This window comes from Amblyraja radiata, chromosome 28 (assembly GCF_010909765.2).
Source record: "Amblyraja radiata isolate CabotCenter1 chromosome 28, sAmbRad1.1.pri, whole genome shotgun sequence".
Classification (NCBI taxonomy): domain Eukaryota; kingdom Metazoa; phylum Chordata; class Chondrichthyes; order Rajiformes; family Rajidae; genus Amblyraja; species Amblyraja radiata.
Genome location: NC_045983.1, coordinates 7,340,843 through 7,367,253, shown reverse-complemented (window position 1 = coordinate 7,367,253; position 26,411 = coordinate 7,340,843). Strand labels below are relative to the sequence as shown.

The window sequence follows — 26,411 nt, the reverse complement described above, 5'->3', positions numbered from 1 at the left end:
ATAAAAACAAAGCCCAAAATGCAACCAAGGCAGTTCATAGTTTGACGTTTCATTGGACCTCGTAGTGTTCGATAGCTCGAAGGTCGTTGGAAAGAAGCTGTTCCTGAACCTGGACTCCTGGATCTTCTTCCTGATGCCAGGAGTGAAATCAGAGTGTGGCCAGGGTGGTGTGGGTCTCTGATGATACTGGCCGCCTTTTTGAGACAGCACCTGCTGTAGACCCCTTCGATGGTGGGGAGGTCAGTCCCCATGATGGATCAGGCAGTGTTCATTATTCAGTGCATTAGAGTTGCTGATCCAAGCCGTGATGCAACCTGTCCACACCTGCAGAATTTTGAGAGAATTCATCGACACACCGAATCTCCTCAATCTTCTAAGGAAGTAGAGGCGTTGATGGGCTTTCTTTATAATTGCATCAATGTGCCGGCTCCAGGACTCTTTACGGCGAATTCGGAGTAAACTTCCATAAGGGGACATTACTGTTTGCTCTCAAAGCCTGTTAATATATAATCGGTTAGAACAATCTTTAACTATCTGGAACTGAAGTCAAGCAGGTCATGTAAAGGGTCAACAGGAAAACAGAATGTAAATGAGAGGACTATTACAAGCAAGTGGGCTTTAAGCAAAGCAGTTTTCAGTGATAAAATATTCATGGTAAATCACCTGCTTCCATTCTTCCTGCTGAATTGTCACTAAATGATCAGTAAAAGCTATTGTTTGCCTTAGTTTTGAACATTTAATGCATTTTTATATTATTTTTTGCTTTTAGATTAAAGTGCCACAACAAATGCACAAAAGAAGCTCCTCCATGCCGGATTTCATTTCCCCAAAGTAAGACTTCAGATCATAATATAGATTGCACAAACATATTCCTTGTAAGATGATTTGTGGGTTAGCTTCGACACCTCTCATCTGACTGGTAAAAAAAATACCCTTTGTTGTTTCATGATCAGGCCAGTTCTTACTAACAAAGGAGGTAAATCTCCTGGAACTGTTGAATTCAGTATAGTGATCCGTCCGGAAGGCTGCTGTTTGCCCAGTGGGAAGTTAAGATGCTTCTCCTCAAGCTTGGGTTGGGCCTTGTCATGGAGGAAACCACAGACAGATGAGTGGGAGCGTGAGTAGGGTGGAGAATTAAAAGCGCAATCAACTGGAGACTCAGATAGCCCCGCAGATTGAACGAAGGTGCTCTGTAAAATGATCACCTAACCTGCATTTGGTGTTTGTTCTGAATAGAGGCCATGTTGTAATAGGACAAATGCAGTACATTAGATTTGAGGAGGTGTACAAAATCATGAGAGGAATAGATCGGCTAGATGCACAGTCTATTGCCCAGAGTAGATGAATCGAGGACCTGAGGATATAGGTTTAAGGTGAAAGGGGAAAGATTTAATAGGAATCTGAGGGATGACTTTTTCACACAAAGGGTGGTGAGTGTATGGACCAAGCTGCCAGAGGAGGTAGTTGAGGCATGGACTATCCCAAAATTTAAGAAACAGTTAGACAGATACATGGACCAAATGCAGACAGGTGGAACTGTGTAGCTGGGGCATCATGGCCGGTGTGGGCAAGTTGGGCCGAAGGGCCTTTTTCCACGCTGTATCACTCCATGACTCTTAATTGCAAGTGAATCACTGCTTTACACGGAGGGACTATTTAGGTCCCTGAATGGTAGGGGAAGAGTTTAAAAACATGTGCCACATTTTCTGCAATGAAAGGAGAAAGTGTCTTGAGAAAGGGAATGGTTGGTGGAAGGGGGCAAGAAGGGACAGACTGGCATCAAATGAATGGTCCCTGGGGTACTAGAAGAGAGGCTGATGTGTAATCTCATTGGAGATAGCAAAAAATTGCAAAGGATGATTCATTGCGTGTGGTGACTGTGAGGTGTAATTTGAGAACTGGGAACACTATCCTTGGCCTGAGATGAGACTGAGTGAGAGCAGCATTGTGGGTAGTAGTCAGAGTTTGGTTAAGAGCTCTCAATTATGGTAGAGGGGAACATGATTCAGTAAAGAAAGTGGTCTCAGACGCAGCCATGTGGAAAGTTTCAACAGTGGAGCAGATAGAATGGAGATGAAGGAACAATATAATGGAAGGAGGGTGGAAGAACGTATAGTTGAGATAGCTAGTGAGTTTGTGGGTTTGTAATTTAGTTTATTGTGTACCAAGGCACAGTGAAAAGCTTTTGTTGCATGCTATCCACTCAGCAGAGAGACAATACATGATTACAATCGAGCCATTTACAGTGTAAAGAAACATGATAAGGGAATAACAAGGGAATAACAATGACATATAGTACAAGGTAAAGTTAGCAAGGTCTGATCAAGGATAGTCCGTGGGTCACCGTCGGCACTGCTTTTAAGGACTCGAGTAGCATTCATTGTGTTTTGTCTGAAGAAACCAGTAATTCTTGTTTTCCTTTAATAACCAGTATCAAAAATGAGAAGAACCGAGTCTGTACCATCTGATATAAATAATTCTGTGGATAGACCTGGGGAGCCTCAGTTTGCTACTCTTCCAAAGGTACCTCATAAAAAGGTAACTCAAGCTAGCATTGTTTTTTTTAAGTGAACAACTTTGTAGCTTTAAAACAATTTTTTTTTTTAAATTCTTAATTTTAATTATAAATGTCGAATAAAAGTATTCTAGTGTAACAAAAACTGACCAAACACGTTTGGGTGAACTACTGCCTCAGCTCCAGTGAATTGAATTCAATCCTCGCCACTATTGCTGTCAATAGAGTTTGCACGTTGTTCTCTGTGTGTAAGTGTGCCTTCCACCGGATGCTCTAATTTCCTGCCACTACCTAAAAATGTGTAGGTTCTTGGATTAATTGACTACAGTAAATTACAGTCTGGGGGAGTTGATGGGCAATGTGGGATGCATAAAATGGGGTTTGTGCAAAATCTGTGTCGTGCATCTCCTGAAATGTAACCCCCCTGACCCACGTCATGGATTTTTTTTGGAGCATCCGAGACTGCGGGGAAACGTAATAGAAGTCCAGAACAAGGGGTCACAGTTTAAGGATAAGGGGGAAGGAAGTCTTTTAGGACCGAGATGAGAATTTTTTTTTTCACACAGAGAGTGGTGAATCTCTGGAATTCTCTGCCACAGAAGGTAGTTGAGGCCAGTTCATTGGCTATATTTAAGAGGGAGTAAGATGTGGCCCTTGTGGCTCAGGGGATCAGGGGGTATGGAGAGAAGGTAGGTACGGGATACTGAGTTGGATGATCAGCCATGATCATGTTGAATGAGATGCAGGCTCGAAGGCCCGAATGGCCTACTCCTGCACCTATTTTCTATGTTTCTAAGTATGTAAAATTATGGGAGGCATAGATAGGGTAGGCAGTCAGAATCTTTTCCCCCCAGGGTGGAAATGCTTATAGACGAGAGGGTAGAGCATTAAGCTGAGAGGGCAAAGATTAAAGGAGATGTGCAGGGCAAATTCTTTTTAATAGATTGTTTGGTGCCTGGAATGCGCTGCTAGGGGTGGTGATGGAGGCAGATATAATAATGGTGTTTAAGAGTCTTTCAAATGGAGGGATACGGATCACATGCAGGCAGAAGAGATAGGTTTAATTTGGCATCATGTTTGGCATGTACATTGTGGGTGTTCTGGTGAGCAGAAGGGCCAGTTGCCATGTTGTATGAACCCATGACATGCTGATTGTTAAATGCTATTGTGCCTGTCCTGGCTCTTTGAGCTTTGCATTTATTCCAAACACCTGATTTTTCTCTGTATCCCTTAAACTAGTTATCAAGTACTGTGACTCTTGCGCTCAATGATTCAAGTTAAATAATTCTGTTCATTATTTTATGGTAGCCTCTACACCAGCTACTAATAGGGGAATGAGAAAATATGGATCAATATGACCAATATCATTCTTGACAGATCCTAACCGTTTAGTTTAGTTTAGCGATACAGTGCGGAAACAGGCCCTTCGGCCCACCGAGTCCGTGTCGACCAGCCTTCCCCGCACATTAACACTACCCTACACACTAGGAACAATTTTTGCACCATACCAAGCCAATATCCTACAAACCTGTACGTCTTTGAAGTATGGGAGGAAACTGAAGATCTCGGAGAAAACCCACGTGGTCACTGGGAGAACGTACAAACTCCGTACAGACTGCACCCATAGTCAAGATTGTATTCGGGTCTCAGGCGCTGCAAGTGCTGTAAGGCAGAAACTCTACCGCTGCGCCACCGTGCCACCCTACTTTTTAAAAAGTAAACGCCAGACCTTCCGTTTTTTTCAATCTTATTTTTGAATTTATTGTTGCTCTTTACAGTGAGCAGTTCTGTATGTTTATTGAACTTCATAAATACATAAATCAGAGCTTCCTTTTCATATTTCCTCTTTTTCATTTCTATTTATAAAGACTAGGCTTGTATTCACTGGAGTTTAGAAGGATGAGGGGGATCTTATAGATACATATAAAATTATATAAGGACTGGACAAGCTAGATGCAGGAAAAATGTTCCCAATGTTGGGCGAGTCCAGAACCAGGGGCCACAGTCTTAGAATAAAGAGGAGGTCATTTAAGACTGAGGTGAGAAAAAACTTTTTCACCCAGAGAGTTGTGAATTTATGGAATTCCCTGCCACAGAGGGCAGTGGAGGCCAAATCACTGGATCGATTTAAGAGAGTTAGATAGAGCTTTAGGGGCTAGTGGAGTCAAGGGATATGGGGAGAAGGCAGGCACGGCTTATTGATACGGGACAATCAGCCATGATCACAATGACTGGCGGTGCTGGCTTGAAGGGCCAAATGGCCTCCTCCTGCATCTATTTTATATGTTTCTATGTTTCTATATTTAGATATAATAGTAAAATAGATAAGGAAATGAGGCATGAACTGGTAGATTTTAGTGTTCAGTGCTCTCCGTGGCCCATTTACATTGGCGAGACTACACGCATACTGAGTGACCATTTTGCTGAACACATGCTCTCTTTGCCAAGGCTTGCTGGAGCTCCCGGTTGCTAACCATTTTACTTTCCTTCACATCTCCATGCCGACCTATCTGTCCTCGGCCCCCTCCATTTCCAGAGTCAGGCCACATGCAAACTGAAAGAGCAGCACCTCATATTCCACTTAGGGAGCTTACAACCCAATGGTCTGAATGGTTGAAGGTTTAAAGTTATACCACTCCCCCCCCCACCCATTTCTTCCACCGTCCCTCATCAACCCAGTCTCTCTGCTCTTCTCTCTTCCACCCCCCATCACCTCCACAGTGCCGGATTTACGTATAAGCTAAACAAGCTATAGCTTAGGGCCCCCACTTTCTAGGGGGCCCCCCGAAAAAATTGAAATAAACGGGATGTACATTTCCAAAATATAAGTGCCTTGCACATGCGCACAACCACGGCCAGCACATCATCGGCCGCCCTGCGCATGCGCACTGCAACGGCAACTGGTCGACGCTGGGCACTTTCTCTCTCGCTTTGAATTGTGGGAGATTTGGCCGCCATGGCTGTCCGGTCGCTGGGGGCCTCACAAGTGGAACAGCTTAGGGCCTCTCTTCATCTAAACTCAACAGCCATCCCAAGTCCAATATTTTAATCCCTTCTTTCTCCTACCCCTTCCCATTCTACTCATTTTTACATTTACTCTTTTCCTCATCTGACACCCTTTTGTCTCCTCTTCACATTTAACCTTTGTCACAAGCATGTGACCCAAATGCTATATTTCTCAGCATTTACATGTGACTTTGTTTTTTTTCATTCTCCATGGGCCCTGATTAATTCATCAACCAGATAATTTCATCAGCAGCTTAACACAATAGCATTCATGGCCCTATTTCTCCCATCCACTCTGCAACTTAAAATTAAGTTGTTTTCCCTCCACCCCAGTTCTGAAGAAGGGTTTTCAACCGAAAACACTAACATGCTTCTTTTCCTAAATATACTGCCTGATCTGCTGGGTGTTTCAAACATCTTTTCATTCAAGTTCCTTTCATCTGCAAATTATTTTGATCTTTGATTTTTTTTTTTCTGATGTAATTGGATTTATAATGCTTTGAAGAACTAAACATCCATAAATGTTATACAAAGGGCCTGAAATAAGACTGAATTATTTGGGGTGGCGCAGCAGTAGAGTTGCGGACTCACAGTGCCAGAGACCCAGGTTCATTCCTGACTATAGGTGCTGTCTATATGGAGTTCGTACGTTCTCCCTGTTAGCGCGTGGGTTTCCTCCAGGTGCTCCGGTTTACCTCCCACACTCCAAAGACGTACAGGTTTGTAGGTTAATTGGCTTTGGTAAAATGATAAATTGTCCCTAGTGTGTAGGATAGCGTAAGATCACTGATCGGTGTAGATACGGTGGGCTGAAGGACCTGTTTCCACTCTGTATCTCTAAATTCTATTTTGAATATTGTGATGAATTCTCGAAACATTGAATCAACACCTTTTCCGAATATCTAATTAATGAACCCTTGTTATCTGCATGAAATTGTTCCCAATGTTTTGCAGTAAATCACAGACAAATCTGACTCGCCATCTTGAAATTCAGGAAACACAGTGAAACAAAATTTAGAAGTAACATTGCATATTATTTTTCATGGTATTGCCAATTGATCAATGGATAAGTGATTAAATTTGAATGATGTTTTTCCCCCTCAAGGATCCCGCTCCTTTAGATTCCAGCAGCAACCCATCTTCAACAACCTCTTCAACGCCATCTTCTCCAGCACCCTATCCGTCTTCCAATCCTCCCAGTGCAACTCCACCCCCAAACCCTTCGCCGAAAGGTCACAAAGACAGGTTCAAATTTCCAGGTGAGTATTTAAAATAAAAAGCTATGATGGAAAGCGTTGCATTAGAAACTTGTACCTTGAGCTGGTTTATAATAAGATCAGTTCCTGTGCCGAATTGTAAAATCCAAATTAGTTCTGTTTAGTTTATTTTATTGTCACGTGTACCGAGGTACAGTGAAAAGCTTTTGTTGCGTGCCAATCAGTCAGCGGAAAGACAATACACGATTACAATCGAGCCGTTCACACTGCACAGATACATGATAAGTGAATAATGTTTAGTGCAAGATAATGCCAGTATCTGATCAAAGGTAGTCAAAGGATTGTGGCAGATGATAGTTCAGTACTGCTCTCTAATTATTTAAGAAATAAATTATTGCATAATAATGAAATGTACAATTACTCTTTATATCTTCACTACAAAAATAATGTTGTCACGCTTTCCCCTCTCTGCCATCTCGGTCAGCACTTGACCTTTATTAATAGATAACTAAACAATCTTTTTTATGAACAAGGCTAACATGGGGAAACAAGGAACTGAAGATGCTGGTATGCAAAAAAAGACACCAAATGCTGGAGTAACACAGCTCGTCAGGCAGCATCCCATGAGAGAATGGATAGATGACGTTTTGGGTCAGGCCCCTTCTTCTGAAGAATGTCACCTTTCCACATTCTCCAGAAATGTTGCCTGATCCGCTGAGTTACTCCAGCTCTTTGTGTCCTTATTTGTTGATATTCTGGCGCTGAACAATATCTAAAGGACATTGAAAAGTATAACCTAACCTCTGCTGTTTTCTCACGTTTTGTTTCTTTTAACAGCCTTTGAAATATTTCATACAATCTGGTCACTTATTCATTTTTAAAGATGATGACTCCCCCCTGAATACTTTGTCTTTCTCTGTTTATTCCCTTCAATTTACCAACTTGTTCGCCTTAGCCTAAGCGTTGGCATTCCAACCATTTTGCATAAACAGTCACTAACAGGCCCTATTTCTCCCTTTGCGATCCTCTAGCTCTTTTACATGCTAAATAAACAACTTTGGATTTCTTCCTATCCTTTCTTTGCTTCCTTAATAGCCCTTCTAAGTTTGCATTATGCTCTTTTTCACACTTTCTGATCTGTGAGACCTGTTCTTTTGCTTAATCCTGCCCTTTGTGTACCTGGTCCCTTAATTATTATTGGTGTAACTGGTGTAACTATTATTTTTACAGTTGTGCACCGTTCCTTTGTGGAACATGGTTTACCTGAAGATGGACATAAAGTGCTGGAGTAACTCAGCCGATCAGGCAGTCAGTATCTCTGGTGAAAAAGAATGGATGAAGTTTTGGGTCGGAACCCTTCTTCAGACTTCCGAGTCTGAAGGGTTCCGACCCAAAACATCACCCATCCATTTGCTCCAGAGATATTGCCTGACCCACTGAGTTATTAAATCACTATCTCAGGTATAAACCGTTCTACACATGGTTTACCCTGAACTCTTTGAAACTTCTCTTTAAATGCCTCCCATTACTCTCTGTGTCAATGTATTTTTTTTAATTTTTCCTTTTCACGTTTCTTTAAAATCTTACCCTTATGCATAAAAGTAGCTTTTTATCTCACATGTTTTCAAAATACCGGACCTGAGAATAAATTAAATATTTCTGTTAAGGGTTTCCAAATCTCTGATAGTGTGTTGCTGCAGTTATTAATTCTAAATATTTTGGAGGCTACTTTTGATTTGGTCAAAGTTTAAAAAATGTCCATGAAAATATGTCTGCTTTGAAAATTAATTAATCTGACGTTAAGTTGCTCTTTCTTCCCAAGAACGTAGCATTGAAGCTAAAAATGTCCAAAGATTTGACAGCTAAGATGCGACTTTGTTTAATTTTGGGTAGTTGACAATATTGATACTGTTAGTTTGATCAGAGGCACATTGCTTTGGTGTCAGAGGTCATGGGGAGAAGGCAGGAGAATGGGGTTTGGTGGGAGAGATAGATCAGCCATGATTGAACGGCAGAGTAGACTTGGTGGGCTGAATGGCCTAATTCTACTACTATCCCTTATGACCTTATGGTTGTATCTTACATTTCTGACTGTCATTTTCCGTCGTTTCTCTGTAGGACAGAATATTTTGTGCTGTTCAAACAAAAAATTGCCTTTTTTGAAATCAATAGAAAAATATGTTGGGCGGATTTAATAAGAATGGTATTTGCTAACTACTGTCCTGTAATTTCTTTACTGATACATTATCTATTCTTCTGCCTGTGTGATCTTTTACCCAAGCTGCATACTACTTTCATCATAGACAACAATTTATCTTCCCTGGTGAGTACAAAACCTAGTCTTTTCTTCAAACGTTTCTTTCTTCATCTTTTTCTTTTCAGGCTGAATATTTATTTCTTGAGGGAGAATGCCATTTAGTACATTATTAACCCATGTAGTGACTTTTAAGCACTCGGTTATTTTTATTCAGTCATTTTAGTTGATTAGTTTCGATAGAATTGTACAATAAAGTAAATGACTGATCCTAATTATAGCTTTTTGTTATCTAGATGTTCCTAGCCCTACGTTGCATGTCACCCTGCAGCCTGACAGCTCTGAACACACTAAGTAAGCACTTATTGTACTATGTTGCTCCTTCTAGACCCTGTTTCTTGCATCAAACATGTATGTTAGAGCCCAAAATAACCATGGCGATGACTTACCTAGATTTGTGAGAGAACATGTTTGAAAAATGTCTGAGCCTTGGGAGTAGATTTAATCTGCACAACTTCTTTACTGGAGGGTCATGATGCTAAACGGTGGTGATGGGAATGGGCATTGGGTGGGGGAGGGGAAGAGCAGCTTTGAAATGCTTTCTTAATAGGCAGGAAAGATGTCAATAAAAGCTGATCTGAATATTCCCTATTGAATGGTATTGTGTTTTTATAAGGAAGTAAAAACTGCATGGCTGAATAAGAATCTCATGATCTGGCTAATTATTCAGTTCAAACTGAATACAGTTCCAGTGCATTTTGTTGTTTTCATTTATTTTTTTTTCCCCCCTGCCGAATCAATATTATTGCCATCTGTCGTAATGGAGATAAACATAAAACTTATCTCCAGACGCGTCAGGTTCTTTGTCATAATTGCTTTATTAATTTATGTGAAGGCAGATGAGAGTTGGTTGCGGCATAATGTTTGGTACAGCCATTGTGGGCCAAAAAGCCTGTACGTGGATTTTCCAACTTAACTTTCCTCCTTTTTGTTGCATTGGGTTATACATCACGCGAGAGTGGTGATGTTGATCATATTCAACAAAATCAAAACATGCTGTCAATTTGAGGTGCAACAATTTGCATGGATTTGCAATTCTCTATGATTTGAATTTTGTTTTTCACCTTTTAATGAACTGGAGGTTTTATTTTATTACATTGTTCAATAGGCTTTTATTCTGAGGGGTACAGAAATGTTTCAGTCTTTGTTGTTGAGAATCCAGCAGAGTCCTCTATGGTTTACTTTAGCAGTGAAGCATGATAGTGCTCCTCTTTACTCCATCTGGTGCTAGACGTGAGTGTTATTGCCATGAGAATACCAATCAGTCAGATTTGTCTTAGAGCTCTGTCGATTAATAAATCTGTTATTTTAAAGTTGCTATTGCTAAATAGTTTTTATAACTTAATATACAAGATCTCAAAGGCATTGTTCAGAAATAGGCATAGAAATTAGTTTTATTTCATTGTTACATTGCTCCAAATTTAAAATGCACATTTCAATGTTCAATGGAACTTTATTGTCGCATGTACCAAGGTACAGTTCAATTCGTTTTTTTTACATACAATTCAATAAAAGTATTACTATACACAAGCACAATCTTAGTTAAGTGCAAGTCTATAGAAACATAGAAAATAGATGCAGGAGGAGGCCTTTTGGCCCTTCAAGCCAGCACCGCCATTCATTGTGGTCATGGCTATAGGTGCACTGAGACATTACACAAGAGGTGGCATGTTCCAAGATTCAACTCTGAAAGCTGTTATAAATGTCGAATTCTTAACTTGGCCATAAAGGCCCGTTGTTCTGGCAGCGTTGCAGGGTCAGCCTGGCCAAGTGAAGTTGTTGGTGTCCTCCACTGCTGCTTCACCGCTCTGTGCCGCTACGGTTCACGCCCGATCAACGAGCTCGGCCTCTTGGAGTTGTGCCCGATCCAATTTACTGCAGGACTTTCCTTTTGTTGTACCCGGAGTGATCATCATTGTTCCTCGCTGTACACCATCTCTTCGTTGTACATTGTTGGCCTGTGACCCCACTAAGTCCCACGCTTGTCTTCACTTCTTTCCTCCTTTATCCTCCTCAACCATACCAATTCCACCCACTGATCACAAATCCTTCTCTCCCCTCTGCCAATGGCTAAATTGCGGCAGGCTCTAATGCCCCAAGCTAGTTTTTAACCCTGCCTTAATCATGATGTTTTACATTAGGTTTCAGATACTGCTGCAGCTTGTGGGCATATAGCCAATGCAGTTATTGCTGCGTCAACACAGCTTACTAACGTTGGGACAATTGTGCTGAACTCAGCCTTGCATTGCAGACGCACCACTCTCAACTGGCAAAGACAACATATAAGCACTAATAGCCACAAAATGCTGGAGTAACTCAATGGGACAAGCAGCATCTCTGGAGAGAAAGAATGGGTGACATTTTGGGTCGAGACCCTTCTTCAGAATGATCTGCAGTTCCTTCCTACACATATAAGCACTAATACATTGCACATTATAATACCCGACAAAATGTGAGATCATCAGTCTCTGGCAGACTTGTAACATCCCTTTGTTGTCTGATTCCCGGATCAAGGTCTCTCTTTGCCAGTGTTGCTTCCGAGGTTATAATCCTGACACAGTGTTACTAAATTCTCTATCTCCATCCTCTACTCCATCTCGTTAGTGTTTGTGATCCGGCTCACTACAGCGGTGTCACTTACAAACTTGTAGATGGAGTTGTATCCTGGCCGCACAGTCATGAGTGTATAGTGAGGATAGTATGCGACTGCAAACACATCCTTGCGGGGCAGCGGTGCTGAGAATTGTGTAGGATGTGTTCTCACCTTATCTCATTCCTCTACCTTTATTTCACATATTGATATAATTATGTTTTCAACAGTATAATGACTGTCGAATATGTTCTTGCTTTTGCAGTCCAGTGGAGGAAACTGAATCAGAAGCCGTTGAAGATGTAGATGCAGAGGTAGGTTGACACTGAATAACCTGGACTGTGACGTGTTGGTCATGAAACAACTGTGGACAGGGAAGCTCAGTAAACATTTGGCAATCAAACGAAAATGTTGCACAAAGTGCTGGAGTAACTCAGCGGGCCAGGCAGCGTCTCCAGAGATGCTGTGTCTATTTTGTGTAAACCAGCATCTGCAGTTCCTTGTTCCTAAACACAAATGTTAACACTGTTTCTGTCTTCTCAGGTAGTGTCTGATCTAAACAGTGTTTCCATAATCCATAATATATTCCCTTCGATAGTATTAGTGCATCAGATAGTAGAATATTGTTGTGTAATATTTAGTTTTATTTTTGAAGTTAGTGTAACCATGTACCTGCATTTGAGAATGAAGCTCAACCCACTTGACTAGTGGGGTGCCTCAGGGATCGGTGTTGGATCCACTGTTGTTTGTCATATACATCAATGATCTGGATGATGGTATGGTAAATTGGATTAGTAAGTATGCAGGTGATATTAAGATAGGTGGTGTTGTGGATAATGGAGTAGATTTTCAAAGTCTACAGAGAGATTTAAGCCATTTGGAAGAGTGGGCTGAAAGATGGCAGATGGAGTTTAATGCTGATAAGTGTGAGGTGCTACATCTTGGCAGGACAAATCAAAATAGGACATACATGGTAAATGGTAGCGAATTGAGGAATGCAGTTGAACAGAGGGATCTAGGAATAACTGTGCATAGTTCCCTGTAGGTGGAATCTCATATAGATAGGGTGGTAAAGAAATCTTTTGGTGTGCTGACCTTTATAAATCAGAGCATTGAGTATAGAAGTTGGGATGTAATGTTAAAATTGTACAAGGCATTGGTGAGGCCAATTCTGGAGTATGGTGTACAATTTTGGTCGCCTAATTATAGGAAAGATGTCAACAAAATAGAGAGAGTACAGAGGAGATTTACTAGAATGTTGCCTGGGTTTCAGCAACTAAGTTACAGAGAAAGGTTGAACAAGTTAGGTCTTTATTCTTTGGAGTGCAGAAGGTTAAGGGGGGACTTGATAGAGGTCTTTAAAATGATGAGAAGGCTAGACAGAGTTGATGTGGATAAGCTTTTTCCATTGAGAGTAGGGAAGATTCAAACAAGAGGACATGATTTGAGAATTAAGGGACAGATGTTTAGGGGTAACATGAGATTCACCTGGATGTTAAATGGACTTGCGGGCTTGAGTTAGAATGGGGGGCTGGATAGGCCTGGATTTTTTTCTTTTAAATATAGGAGATTGAGGGGTATATTGAAATATACAAAATCATGAGGAATGTGGATACTCTCAATCTTTTTCACGGAGTTGAAAATTCTAAAACTAGAGGGCGTAGACTTGAGGTGAGAGGGGAGAGATTGAAGAGGGACACCAGGACAACTTTTTCACTGTCCATTTTTGCATTGAGCTGAGAGGAAGCTATAGAAGCGGATACAATTATGATCGTTAAAAGACATTTGTATGGATGTATGGATAGGATGGGTTCAGAAGGACATGGGCCAAGACTAGGCAATGAGGAAAATAGATTTGTGAGGAAAGGCTGGTACCAGAAACAATTGATTATAAATCACATAATTAGTCAATTTGTACAATTATATTCCTGTGTTTGAAATTTCCTTTCAGAATGAAGATCGGGCCCTCGAAGATGAGGAGGCTAGCAAGTCAGAATTGGAGTATGAGACTGATGAGGTGGACGATTTGCCAAGTACAAGACCCCATTGGAAGGGGCCGATATTCCGCAAGGCCAGCCAGACGAGTGTCTTCTTGCAAGAATGGGACATCCCCTTTCATGAATTGGAGGTCGGAGAGCTTATTGGCCAAGGGCGTTGGGGCAAAGTTCACAAAGGACGCTGGCATGGAGAAGTGGCAATTAGGTTGTTGGAGATTGATGGCAATAACCAGGATCACCTGAAATTGTTCAAGAAAGAAGTGATGACTTATCGTCAAACCAGGCATGAAAATGTGGTACTTTTCATGGGAGCCTGTATGCACCCCCCTCATTTAGCCATTATTACAAGGTAGGCAAAATATCAGTGCTCCTTTATATCTTAATATTATTATACCTCTGCTTCATTTTTAATAGGAATCTGAGGGGTAACCTTTTTACACAAATGGTGGTGGGTGTATGGAACATGCTGCCGGAGGAGGTAGTTGAGGCAGGGACAATCCCAACATTTATGAAACAGCTAGACAGGTACAGTACATAGGTAGGACAGGTTTGAAGGTATATTGACCAAACGCAGGCAGGTGGGACATGTTGGCCGGTGTGGGCAAGTTGAGCCAAAGGGCCTGTTTCCTCACTGCATCACTCTATTCATCGTTGTTCAAAACTACTTAAGCCACAATTGAATTTATGCAAAACAGCGGTTATCTTCTTTCCCCAAAATTATTAATTATTTGAAAATGATTTTAAAAAATGGAAATTTGCAATGAGGTATGTAGTGCAACATGCTTGCAATATACTGGCCCTGTCTTGGTGCTAAATTTTTCATTGGCAGACAGCATTATTGGGTTCAACATCAATAGCAGAAACACGTGGTAGTTTGCACATGCTGTTTCCTTTCTGTTTAAATACACTGGCAGACAAATCTGACCAGTTATTCTCCGTGGATAGCTTACAACCCCATGGTATGAACAATGAATTCTCCATCTTCAGGTAATCTTCACAAACCTGAGCCTTGGCCAACCTTGTACCTATCTCTCCCCTTCCCTTCTATCTGTATTCCTAAACAATTCATACCTCTTCAATCGTGCAGCTTCACAATCACAACTCTCCAATCCTTGTGTCTCACACCTTGTGTGTGTTCATCTCTGGCCTTTGTCCAACCATCTGCCCATCAACACAAAACCCTCACCCATGTCCACCTATGACCTGCCATGCTTTGTCCTGCTCCTGCCCCTCTAGCTTTCTTTCACCCCACCCACCCACCCCTGCATTCTGTCTGAAGAAAGGTCCCAACCCGAAATGTCACCTATCCATGTTCTCTGGGGATGCTGTCTGACCCGTTGAGTTGCTCCAGCATTTTGTGTCTGACCAGTTAGCTTGATTCAACCTACCTTCTCTTGCTTGTTCTTTGAAAATGTCAGAGGTTGGTTTGAAGAAGATTGTTGTTTAGCTAAACATGAAATTCCTATCTTGCTTTAGGCTTATGTTTATTATTATTGTCACATATCGAGGTACAATTAAAAGCTTTGTTTTGCATGGTACCCATCAGATCATATAATACTATACCTATATACAGTCGAGTCAAACTCAAGTACAATAGGTAGAGCAAAAGGAAAGATACAGGGTGCACAATATTATTTTCAGCATTGTAGGGCCCCAGTTCCAGAGAAATAGTCCAATGTCCACAATGGGGTGGAAGTGAATTGGACAGTATCCTGGCTTATGGAAGGATGGTTCAGGAGCCTGATAACAGAGGAGAAGAAGAAGTTCCCAAGTCTGGTGGAGCGTGATTTCAAGCTTCTGTACTTCAGGATGGGAGCCTAATTCTAAACTTTAAATGTTGCCAGGTGATTTCAGCTTGTGACCGAATATATTTTTTTCCCCAGTTTCTGTAAAGGACGAACACTCTTCTCATTTGTAAGAGATTCCAAAACCACACTGGATATTAACAAGACAAGGCTAATTGCACAGGAAATTATAAAAGTAAGTCTATATAAGAGGGTTTTAACACAAATTAATATTTCTTAAAGATATATTGTTCGTGCTTTGGAACAGAAGATTAAACCTCAACCTTCAAAAGCAGGCGATGTGGAGAATGCCGAGAATAATAATCTGGAACAAGAACCAAAACTGGTCACTTTCCATTTTAATGAAGACAAAAGGAGATGTGACCATTTCATTTGTGCAAACTAGATTGATCATTTGAAATGTTATGATGTTTGACCCTCATTTATTTTTTTAATCATAGGTAGCTGGGGTTTCTCAACCCTCAGGGAGCCAAGCGTCAAAATGGGGAATAAGAGATAGAGTAAGCTCCTTTACACACTGACTGCCACGGCCAGAGGACTGAAGTGTATCTTTCAGGCTGAGAGGCTTGCTGAGTCATCCCAAGAAAATAGCCACCTGTGTGATTTGACCTCATTCCCCCAACACCATGAAACAAGCATTCTTCCCCCCCCCCCCCCCCCAACTGCAAAGCCCCAAACACAGGCATCTTGTCTATATTGTGATACAGCTTTCTCAGATGGCAAAAGGGTGGAAACTGCACTGAAAGGAGTCCTGCACTTAAACTATGAACATTAGAGAAACCCTATTTCTCCCATCGGACAAGAATTTCCACTCCCCCTTCCTCCAACATGTAACTCTCATCCAATGTTTCTAAAGGAATTATAATTGAAATGTTCCTGATTCATAAGGGTGTCAAAGGTTAAGGGGGAGATGGCAGGAGAATAAGGTTGAGAGGGAAAGATATGGCTTAATTCTGCTCCTATGACTTACGAACCTATGAGTTTCGCTATTTGTACTCTGTGCTTGAAAGGGGAGTCTTCAGTTACTTATCAGATAGTTATTCTTTCATGAACTTTTGGCAAATGAGTTCTATTAAGTTAACGCCCTTTGCTTGCAGTGTAATGATTGTACCTGTGCAGATTTCTCTTCCATCTGTTTTGCACACTTCACAATGGCTATTTTTAATTCTAGGGGATGGGGTACCTTCATGCAAGGGGCATTGTGCACAAGGATTTGAAATCAAAGAATATCTTTTATGACAATGGAAAAGTTGTCATCACAGACTTTGGGCTATTTGGTATATCTGGTGTGGTGCAAGAGGACAGGTAAGATGTGACTGCAGTCACTCGGGCAATCGGTTCTAACAATGCTGAGGATTTTGTCTCCTATTTCCTTGTTATAGCTCATTGTAATGATATTCTGCAAGATCTGGTTGGGCACTATTCGTGTTGTTAATATGTAGCAATGTTACAAAATTTTGAGATTTAAAAAATCAAGCCTGCAATTTATCCCATCAGATAAAGCATAAAAAGAAGTTTAATTTGACACCTAATTCACTTTCATATCTCAAGTATTTAAAAAGTTATGGCCATTTTCATACTCGGAAATTAGCATCTTGTTCCCTATTGATTTTCTATGGACATAACAAAAAAGCTGTGATCGTGTGCAGTCAAAAGCCCATAACTTTCTTAAAAATTAAGAGAACTGAATGACATTTTCAGTTATCATAGATTGAACCATTCTGAAACAAATATAAAATAATCTTACTTGGATGACCTGAAATTAAAGCATATAATTAGTTAGTTACCCAAGTGTAGCTAATTTCAAACTTCAATTACTAGATCTAAACATCTATCCATTTCTTAATAAATGATTAACATTTTAAAATAGCCTAAGTGCCCAAATAATATTCATAAATAATTCACAATAAAACATGATTTTTAAATCTCATTTACATTAATTTATAGGCCAAATGGAAGGAATTTAGTGTTCAATTGCTGCAAATTAAAGTCAATTTTAAATCAGCTTTCCAGTGGGTTCCTGTGAACGCGCTGGTTTAGAACGTTCACATTGCGCTAGATTTGTGCCCCCAAATGCCCAGAAAAATACTGCGGGATATAATGGGCCCAAAATGAGCTACTCGCAATATTAAACTTTGTATAAAGGGATCTTAAGAAGCCCTTTTTAATGTAAAAATATGCAGCCTACCTTCAGTTGTTTGCTCTATGAGACCCTGACAGCTGCCGTTGTCCGCGGGTTTAGAGATTGATTTTTAAACTACTATAACTATTATACGAGGCCTTTAAAACTAATAATAGCTTTTGCGACGGGGTCTTCCAGCGATTTTTCGTTAATAATTAACTAGGCTGAACATCTTCGATTTGAACAGCCTAGAGAAAATCGCGTTTTAAACCCGCCCCCTCTAAACGGCGCCAAAATCGCGCACACCCGCAGCGACAGATTTTCAGCGACGCTTCAGGTAGGCTTTGCAACATACCTATAATATGTGGCTGTGGGCTTCCACAGAAGCGTAGAAATTGTGAGCTGAAGTAGGTCAGTTGGGCTCCTCCAAGTTTGACCTGGTCATCCCAATTCAGCATAAAGTCCCTGCTTTCTCTCTTCATCCCTAACTCCTCCTTAAATATATTTAATGATTTGACCTGTGGTGGGGAAATCCACTGGTTCATCATTCTGTAGGCGAATAAATTTCTCCTCAGTCCATAATGGCCTATCCAGTCTCCATGGACTGTGACTATCAGTTCTGGAGTTGCCCACCATCTAATCTGCTTAGTTCCGTGGGATTTTATAAGTTTCGATGAGGTCCCCTCTTATCAGCCCAGTCTCTCTTCGTATATCAGTCCTGCCATCACAAGAATCAGTCTGAACCTTCACTGCACTCCCACCGAGGCAAGAACATTCTTCCTCAGGTAAAGATACCAAAAATGCACACAATGTTCTAGATGTGTTCTCAACAAGGGTAAGACATCCCCATTACTTTACTCTGCAGTAACTGTGCGCTGTTGCTCTTTGGAGTTTCAACTTCTCCCTTTATTACAATGTGCATGGTGTCCCCATTGAGTCAAGGGATAGTGATCTAGAGCATCAAATTTGCATCATTTCCCCAAAAACGGGATGTTGCCACAAGTCAACAGCCTCGCCCATGGGTTAAAATAAACTGGAGGTGTGAGATTCTGCTGGAAAGAATAAAATTACTGAGCTGTTCAAGATGGAACTGCAGATGCGTGAAAATCAAAGGTAGACAAAAGTGCTGGAGAAACTCAGCAGGTGCAGCAGCATCTATGGAGCGAAGGAAATAGGCAACGTTTCGGGCCGAAACCCTTCCGACGCTGAGCTGTCAGTTTTAGAGAAGCAGCGAGGAAATGGGCCCTTCAGCCCACCGAGTCCACACTGATTCTATCCTACTCATGAAGGACAATTTACAGAAGCCAATTAACCTACATATCCGCACGTCTTTGGCATATGGGGAAAAAACGGAATACCCAGAGAAAACCCTCACGGTTACAGGGAGAACGTACAAACTCCATATAGACAGCACTCGTAATCAGGATCAAATCTGAGTCTCTGGCGCGTGTAAGGCAGCAACTCTACCGCTGCGCCACCGTGCTGCCCCGGGCAACATCAGAGAATCTTCTTCTTCTTGTGTATGGCGTGCACAGCCTAAAGCTGTAGGTCAACTTGTTCTATTTGATCTTATTTGATTGTGCACGCCGGGTTAATCGCATTTGTTGAAACAGGGCGGACCACGTGAATGTTGCAATCTCCCACCCCTTCAGAGAATCAAGTGCAGAAAGTGAACTGTAGTTGCCTTAAATAAGCCAATCATTCAAACCATTTGATGGATATATTTGTTTAAAAAGTAACAGTTTAAAAACTTGCATGCTTATTTTTATTTAGATTAAGGAAGAGTGCACCTATTATTTATTTGAAAGCGATTTAACAACCAAATTTTAATTTAAACGTTGCTTTTCGTTGAGAAGAAATATATTTTTAGTTGTTGTGGTTAGCTGGTTCCTACTACAACAGTTGACTATGAATCATAGCCGTGTGATGAACATTGGGTAATTTTCTTGCTTGAGAAAAAGAGATCAATCATGTTGACCCTTGATGGAACAAGACGGCACCCTCTCCTATGTGTTAAAACAAAACAGAGGGGTCAGATATTGCTGTGCAGTAATAGAATAGAATAGAATAGAATAGAATAGTTTCTTTATTATCATTGTAACATGAACCATGTACAACGAAATTGTAAAATGTCAGCCAGTCAGTGCACCATTCAAACATTTCTAAAAGCTAACGATACATACAAAGTAAAATATTTAAAAAGATAAACAACTAAAATAAATATCATAAAAATAGCACGCATAAACACCCAGCCCTACATCCTTCTGTCGATTTCATGTATGTATGTATCGCCCCTGCGTTCCTTGGCGGCTACATTTAGTGCCTTTATAGCAGTGGGGTAAAAACTGTTCCTGAACAGAGGTTGTAAGTTTCAGGGTTAGAATATGTCAACATGTGTGCGGCAGGGTGGCGCAGCGGTGGAGTTGCTGCCTTACAGCACCGGAGACATGGGTTCGAACCCAACTACGGGTGCTGTCTGTACGGATTTTGTACGTTCTCCCCGTGACCAGCGTGGGTTTTCTCCGAGATCTTCGGTTTCCTCCCACACTCCTGATACGTACATGTATGTAGGTTAATTGGCTTGGTTAATGTAAAAATAAATCTCCCTGGTGTGTGTAGGATAGTGTTAATGTGCGGGGATCGCTGGTCGTCGCGGACCCGGTGGGCCAAAGGGCCTGTTTCCGCGCTGTATCTCTAAACTAAAATTTCTTGTTCTATCTTAAAGTAGTTTCATCTCATAACACTGAAGGCTTTCACAACAGGATCGTTGTCTGTACAGAGTTTGAACCCTCCCCACATTGCAAAGACGTGCAGGTTTGTAGGATAGAGATAGTGTATGGGTGAATGAGTCGCAATTGTCCCTAGTGAGTATGGCATAGGTAATTCTGCCCTTTTTAGTTTAGTTTAGAGATACAGCATGGAAATAGGCCCTTTGACCCACTGAGTTTGCACTGACCAGCGATCCACATATGCAAACACTACCCTGCACACACAAGGGACTTTTTTACATTTATACCAAGCCAATTAATCTACAAACCTGTACGTCTTTAGAATGTGGGAGGAAACCAAAGGTCTCTGAGAAAACCCACGCAGGTCAAGTCAAGTCAAGTTTATTCGTCACATACACATACGAGATGTGCAGTGAAATGAAAGTGGCAATGCTCGCGGACTTTGTGCAAAAAGACAAACAAACAAACAACCAAACAAACTATAAACACAATCATAAACACACACATATTCTTTTACATATTAAATATCGGAAGGAAAAACGTTCAGTAAAATTAGTCCCTGGTGAGATGGGAGTTTACAGTCCGAATGGCCTCTGGGAAGAAACTCCTTCTCAACCTCTCCGTTCCCACTGCATGGCAACGGAGGCGTTTGCCTGACCGTAGCAGCTGGAACAGTCCGTTGCAGGGGTGGAAGGGGTCTCCCATGATTTTATTTGCTCTGGAGTTGCACCTCCTGTTGTATAGTTCCTGCAGGGGGGCGAGTGAAGTTCCCATAGTGCGTTGGGCCGAACGCACTACTCTCTGCCGAGCCTTCTTGTCCTGGGCAGAGCAATTCCCAAACCAGATGGTAATATTTCCGGACAAGATGCTTTCCACAGCCGCTGAGTAGAAGCACTCGAGGATCCTCGGAGACACTCTGAATTTCCTCAATTGCCTGAGGTGGTAAAGGCGCTGCCTTGCCTTAGACACGAGTGCTGCGGCGTGTGATGTCCATGTCATATCCTCAGAGATGTGGACTCCCAGATATTTAAAACAGCTCACCTATCCACAGTATCCCCATTTATCCTCAATGGAGTGTACGTCCTCGGATGATATGCCCTCCTAAAGTCCACGATCAGCTCCTTAGTTTTTTTGATGTTCAAGAGGAGGCTGTTGTCCTGGCACCAGAGTGCTAGATCAGCCACCTCCTCCCGGTAGGCCTTCTCATCATTGTCTGAGATCAGGCCCACCACCACAGTGTCATCAGCAAACTTCATTATTGAGTTGGAGCTGAACCTAGCCACACAGTCATGTGTGTACAGGGAGTACAATAGGGGGCTGAGGACGCAACCCTGGGGCGATCCTGTGCTCAGGGTGAGGGACATTGATGTATTCCCTCCCATCTTGACTACCTGGGGCCTGGCGGTGAGAAAGACCAGGGCCCAGGCACACAGGGGGGTGTTGAGCCCTAATTCCAGTAGCTTCCCGACCAGTCTGGTGGGGACTATCATGTTGAAGGCTGAACTGAAGTCTATGAACAGCACCATCATGTAGCCCCCCTTCTGGATGTCAAGATGAGAGAGAGCGGTGTGCAAAACCTGGGAGACTGCATCGTCCGTGGATCTGTTCGGACGGTATGCGAACTGCAACGGGTCCATGTTGCGAGGGAGGAAGGCGCAGATGTGTTTCTTCACCAGTCTCTCAAAGCATTTCATGACTACCGAGGTAAGGGCCACTGGACGGTAGTCATTTAGACAGGCTGGGGAGGCATTTTTTGGTACCGGTACAATGATGGATTTTTTGAAGCAGGCAGGGACCACGGACTTGTCCAGGGAGAGGTTGAATATTATAGTGAGCACCGGAGCTAGCTGCGTAGCACAGGACTTGAGTACTCGCCCCGAGATGCCATCGGGGCCTGCAGCTTTCCTTGTGTTCACCCGTGTCAGAGCCCGTCAGGTCACGGAGAGAACGAACAAACTACGTACAGACAGCACCCGTAGTCAGGATCAAACCCGGGTCTCTAGTGCTGTAAGGAAGCAACTCTACCACTACCCCATCTTACCTGCCCTTGTTATGCAGGGACACTTTTTTTTGGTTTTCTGCTATAAAACAAATGCATTTTAATTGGATAATATTTTGATTCTCTGGATATTGGTTTAGTTCAGAGATACAGCGCGGAAAACAGGCCCTTTGGCCCACCAAGTCCGTGCCGACCAACGATCCCCGTACATTAGTACTATCATACACACGAGGGGCAATTTACAACAGAATTAACCAACAAACCTGTACGTCTTTGGAATGTGGGAGGAAACCGGAGCACCCGGGGAAAACCTGCGCAATCATAGGGAGAACGTACAAGCTTTATACAGACAGCGCCCTTAGTCAGTATCAAACCCGGGTCTCTGGCGCTGTAAGGCAGCAACTCTACCGCTGGGCCACCGTGCCACCCTAATATCAAGAACCATGTGAATATGTATTGAATCTGACACCACTGTTCCCACATTAACTGCTGAACTTGGTTGAATTGTAAGGTGAGCCACAATTGCTGGCTTTTGGTAATACACATCTGGAGTTAAATGGGGCAGAGGTCTTTGGGAAGACATATTGTAGCTAAAGGTCTTTGCTTAAACATTAGGTAGTAAATGTGGTGGCGCTTGACGTTGACGGCCCAAGTAGTGAAATATTCTTGAACTAAGTATCTGTGGCCTGATTATAGCCATTGGTGTTGGTGCTTTTAATAGTCACTCACTTAAATGTATTTTCTTGTTTATTGCTACTGGTCTACATAGCTTTAATTCTTTAAATCATGTTTCTAATTTTGTCCTTAAAATGACTACAGGAGAGAGAATGAGTTGAAGCTGCCAAATGGATGGTTGTGCTATGTGGCACCTGAAATAGTCCAGGAAATGTATCCAGGCAAGGATGAAGATAAGCTCCCCTTTTCAAAGGCAGGAGATGTATATGCATTCGGGTAAGGTTTAAAGCTTATGCAATGCCTGGATATTAATTGGAATTAATACCTGATCAGAAAATAAAGTATATTTAGTTTAGATGTGTAATTCGAAGAATTTTATTTTCTCAGAAAATCAATCATAGACCAGTTCAGCACAGGAGCAGGCTTATCATCCCAAGATGTCTGTGCCAAACTCTTATCAGGGTGCATATAATCCATATCCATCCATTCCCTGCATATCCATGTGTCTAACTAAAAATCTCTTTAGATGCAACTATTGCAAAGGCAACTATTGTAACTGCCTCACCACCAACCCTGACAGCGCGTTCCAAGCATTCACCACCCCCACGTACAAAATAATTGTCCCACTCACCTACAAGCTATGCCCTCTAGTATTTGATATTTCCATCCTGCCTGTCTACCCCATCCTTTGCCTCTCGTAATTGTATTTACTTCTTTTCGGCTTTCCCTCAACCTACGACATTCCAGAGGAAACAATCCAAGTCAGTCCAAACTCTCCTTATTGCTATTATTCCCTAATCTATGCACCATTCTGTTAAACCTCCCTCTGCATCTTTTGCAAAGCCTCCACATTCTCCCTGTTTTGGGGTAACCAGAACTGTCTGCGATACTCCAAATGCAGTTTAACCAAATTTGTATAAATCTGCATTGTGACTTCCTGACATTTGTACTCAGTACCCCGACCAAATGAAGCTTTTCTCCCACTCTATCTTTTTGTGTTGTCAGTTTCAGGGAGCTATGTACATTAATCTCAAGAGTCCTCAGTACATCAACGCTGTTCGGGCCTTGCCATTAATTGTATGTTTTCCCCTTGCAACACCACACTCGCTTGGATTAAACTCCATTTACCGTTTCTCCAAGCATTCCTGTAGCTGATCTATATTCCTCTGTACACATATTAGATGGTTAATTGTAACCTATGTGTTAATTTTGAGGATCTATTAAAGCTGTCTTTAACATTAAACTTTGTTCTTTTGTGTATAAAAAATATATATTCATTTAATATCCTTTCTTTTGAAGAACTATTTGGTATGAACTCCAAGCTAGGGATTGGCCATTGAAGAACCAACCTGTGGAGGCAATAATCTGGCAAGTTGGCAGTGGGGAAGGAGTCCAGAATCTTTTGGCTCAGATTTCCTTTGGAAAAGAAATAACGGTGAGTGAGTATAAACACAAGGCAGCTGTGTAGAAAGGAACTGCCGATGCTGGTTTAAACTGAAGATAGACACAAAATGCTGGAGTAACTCTGGATAGAAGGAATGGGGAACGTTTCGCGTCATGACCCTTCTTCAGACTGAGCCAGACTTCAGCCTGAAGAAGTGTCTCGACCCGAAACGTCAACAGGTTGCCTGTACCGCTGAGTTACTCCAGCATTTTGTGACTTTCACAAGACAGCTGGTGGTTTCCCCCATCAAGTGATTAACTTGAAGGTTGCGCAAAGATGGTGAAATTTGGCATTTATATTGTCATGCTAAAAGTCTTGACACTTAACACTTTTAAGATAACTTGAATGCAAACTTCCTGTCAATGTTCTTTTGTTCAAGAAATTTGACAAATTGATTTGAGATCCTTTATGATTAAAATATTGTACACTGTTTGAGATTCTCTAAAGTTGCAGCGGTTAGGGTTTTAGAGGTTCCCTCATAGTAATATCTTTGTGGATAAATGATACTTCTACCACATGGAATAGAGAAGCCAGTGTTCATTGTCTACATAGTGCGCAGTTAGTTGAGCAACTTGTTGAAGCATTGCATTTGGTCTTAGTTTATGAAAAATTATCTTCAGCTCTTGTTAGAAGTAACAGTTTTTGATTGTTTTTGTGTCGGCTAGGACTTTATTCCTTGGAGTGCAGAAGGATGAGGGGTGATCTTGAGAGATCTTGAGATCATGAGAGGAATAGACCGGTTAATGCACTGTCTTTTACCCAGAGTAGGGGAATCAAGAACCAGAGGACATAGGTTTAAAGTGAAGGAGGAAAGATTTTATAAGAACTTCAGGGGCAACATTTTTTTACACAAAGGGTGGTCAGTATATGGAACAAGGAGGTCTTTGAGGCAGGTACAATCAAAATGTTTAAAAAAACATTTGGACAGGTACATGGATCGGATAAGTTTAGCGAAATATGGGCCTAACACAGGCAGGTAGGAGATGGGGCATGTTGGTCGGCGTGTGCAAGTTGGGCCAAAAGGCCTGTTTCCTCCCTGTATGACTCTGACTCTCTATGACTACTATGGGAAGACAGGAATGCAGAGTTGAGGCTACAGTCGGATCCGTGGGTAGAGCAAGCTGGAGGGACCGAGTGGTTTACTGTTCCTACTTTGGACGTTCCTACAAAAATTTAAAGTTTAGAGCAAAGGGAATGGGGTGACACACGTAAATGGAAAGCATGGGGGCTGAAAGCTGAAATTATCTTTCCTTTCAAGCTGCAGAATGAGATTATTTTTTATTTACTAATTTACGGGTCATGGGTGTTTCTAGCAGGGCCAGTAATAATTTCTCATCTCTGACTGGCACTGAAAGTAACGGTGAAACACCTTGGACTACAGCTGCCATCATGCTGAAGATACCCCTGCAGTCCTTTTTATTATTGTTTACATGATGCGGATGCCACTGGCACTGTGGGCATTTAAATATCCAAACCAAATTGCTTTTGGGTGAGAAGTTCTAGTCTTAACATCTAGTGACAATGGTGGGTCAGTGACGCAAGGCTGCAGGATGTGTGACTTAGAGGGGAATCTGCCCCATTATCCACTTTGGTAGTCGTATCAAGGGCCTGTTCCACTGTATGAAGTAATTCACGAATTCTCCCGAGTTTTCCCCTGATTCGAACTCGCAGAATGTTCGTAACGAGTCCGTAGAAGTTTGTGGATGTTTTGTAGCGGCTCGTTATGCTAACCGTGGGTACTCGAGGCATCAGGTAAGTCGGGATGTTTTTTCATCCTGATGAAAAATGTCCACAAGTAAAAAAATAGTCGGGATGACTCGTACAGTGGGCCCTTAAGCAGGTGTCGACTTAATAGTCTTGATGAGAGTAGTGTCCTAGGGCCCATTAAGTCCATAATGGCAGCCACAGCACACTGAATGTTCATGTTTATTATTGTCTTGTGTACCACGATACAATGAAAGGCTTTGTTTTGCATGATGTCCAAGTACATCAGATAAT

General features: G+C 41.8%; 1 protein-coding gene across 10 annotated transcripts in view; it reads left to right on the top strand.

Moving 5' to 3' along the window:
* Window positions 1-26,411, top strand: part of ksr1 (kinase suppressor of ras 1) — a 156,109-nt gene that overhangs the window by 120,645 nt on the left and 9,053 nt on the right. For 9 of the 10 annotated variants that reach the window (XM_033045676.1, XM_033045677.1, XM_033045675.1 and 6 more), the window contains 11 exons: window positions 770-831; window positions 2,432-2,538; window positions 6,627-6,780; window positions 9,020-9,061; window positions 9,289-9,346; window positions 11,908-11,956; window positions 13,594-13,988; window positions 15,523-15,619; window positions 16,616-16,749; window positions 23,114-23,245; window positions 24,269-24,404. In XM_033045676.1, the coding sequence (XP_032901567.1) occupies window positions 770-831; window positions 2,432-2,538; window positions 6,627-6,780; window positions 9,020-9,061; window positions 9,289-9,346; window positions 11,908-11,956; window positions 13,594-13,988; window positions 15,523-15,619; window positions 16,616-16,749; window positions 23,114-23,245; window positions 24,269-24,404 (1,366 nt within the window). The remainder of the gene's footprint in view (window positions 1-769; window positions 832-2,431; window positions 2,539-6,626; window positions 6,781-9,019; window positions 9,062-9,288; window positions 9,347-11,907; window positions 11,957-13,593; window positions 13,989-15,522; window positions 15,620-16,615; window positions 16,750-23,113; window positions 23,246-24,268; window positions 24,405-26,411) is intronic. The other variant, XM_033045678.1, reaches the window with a different exon arrangement.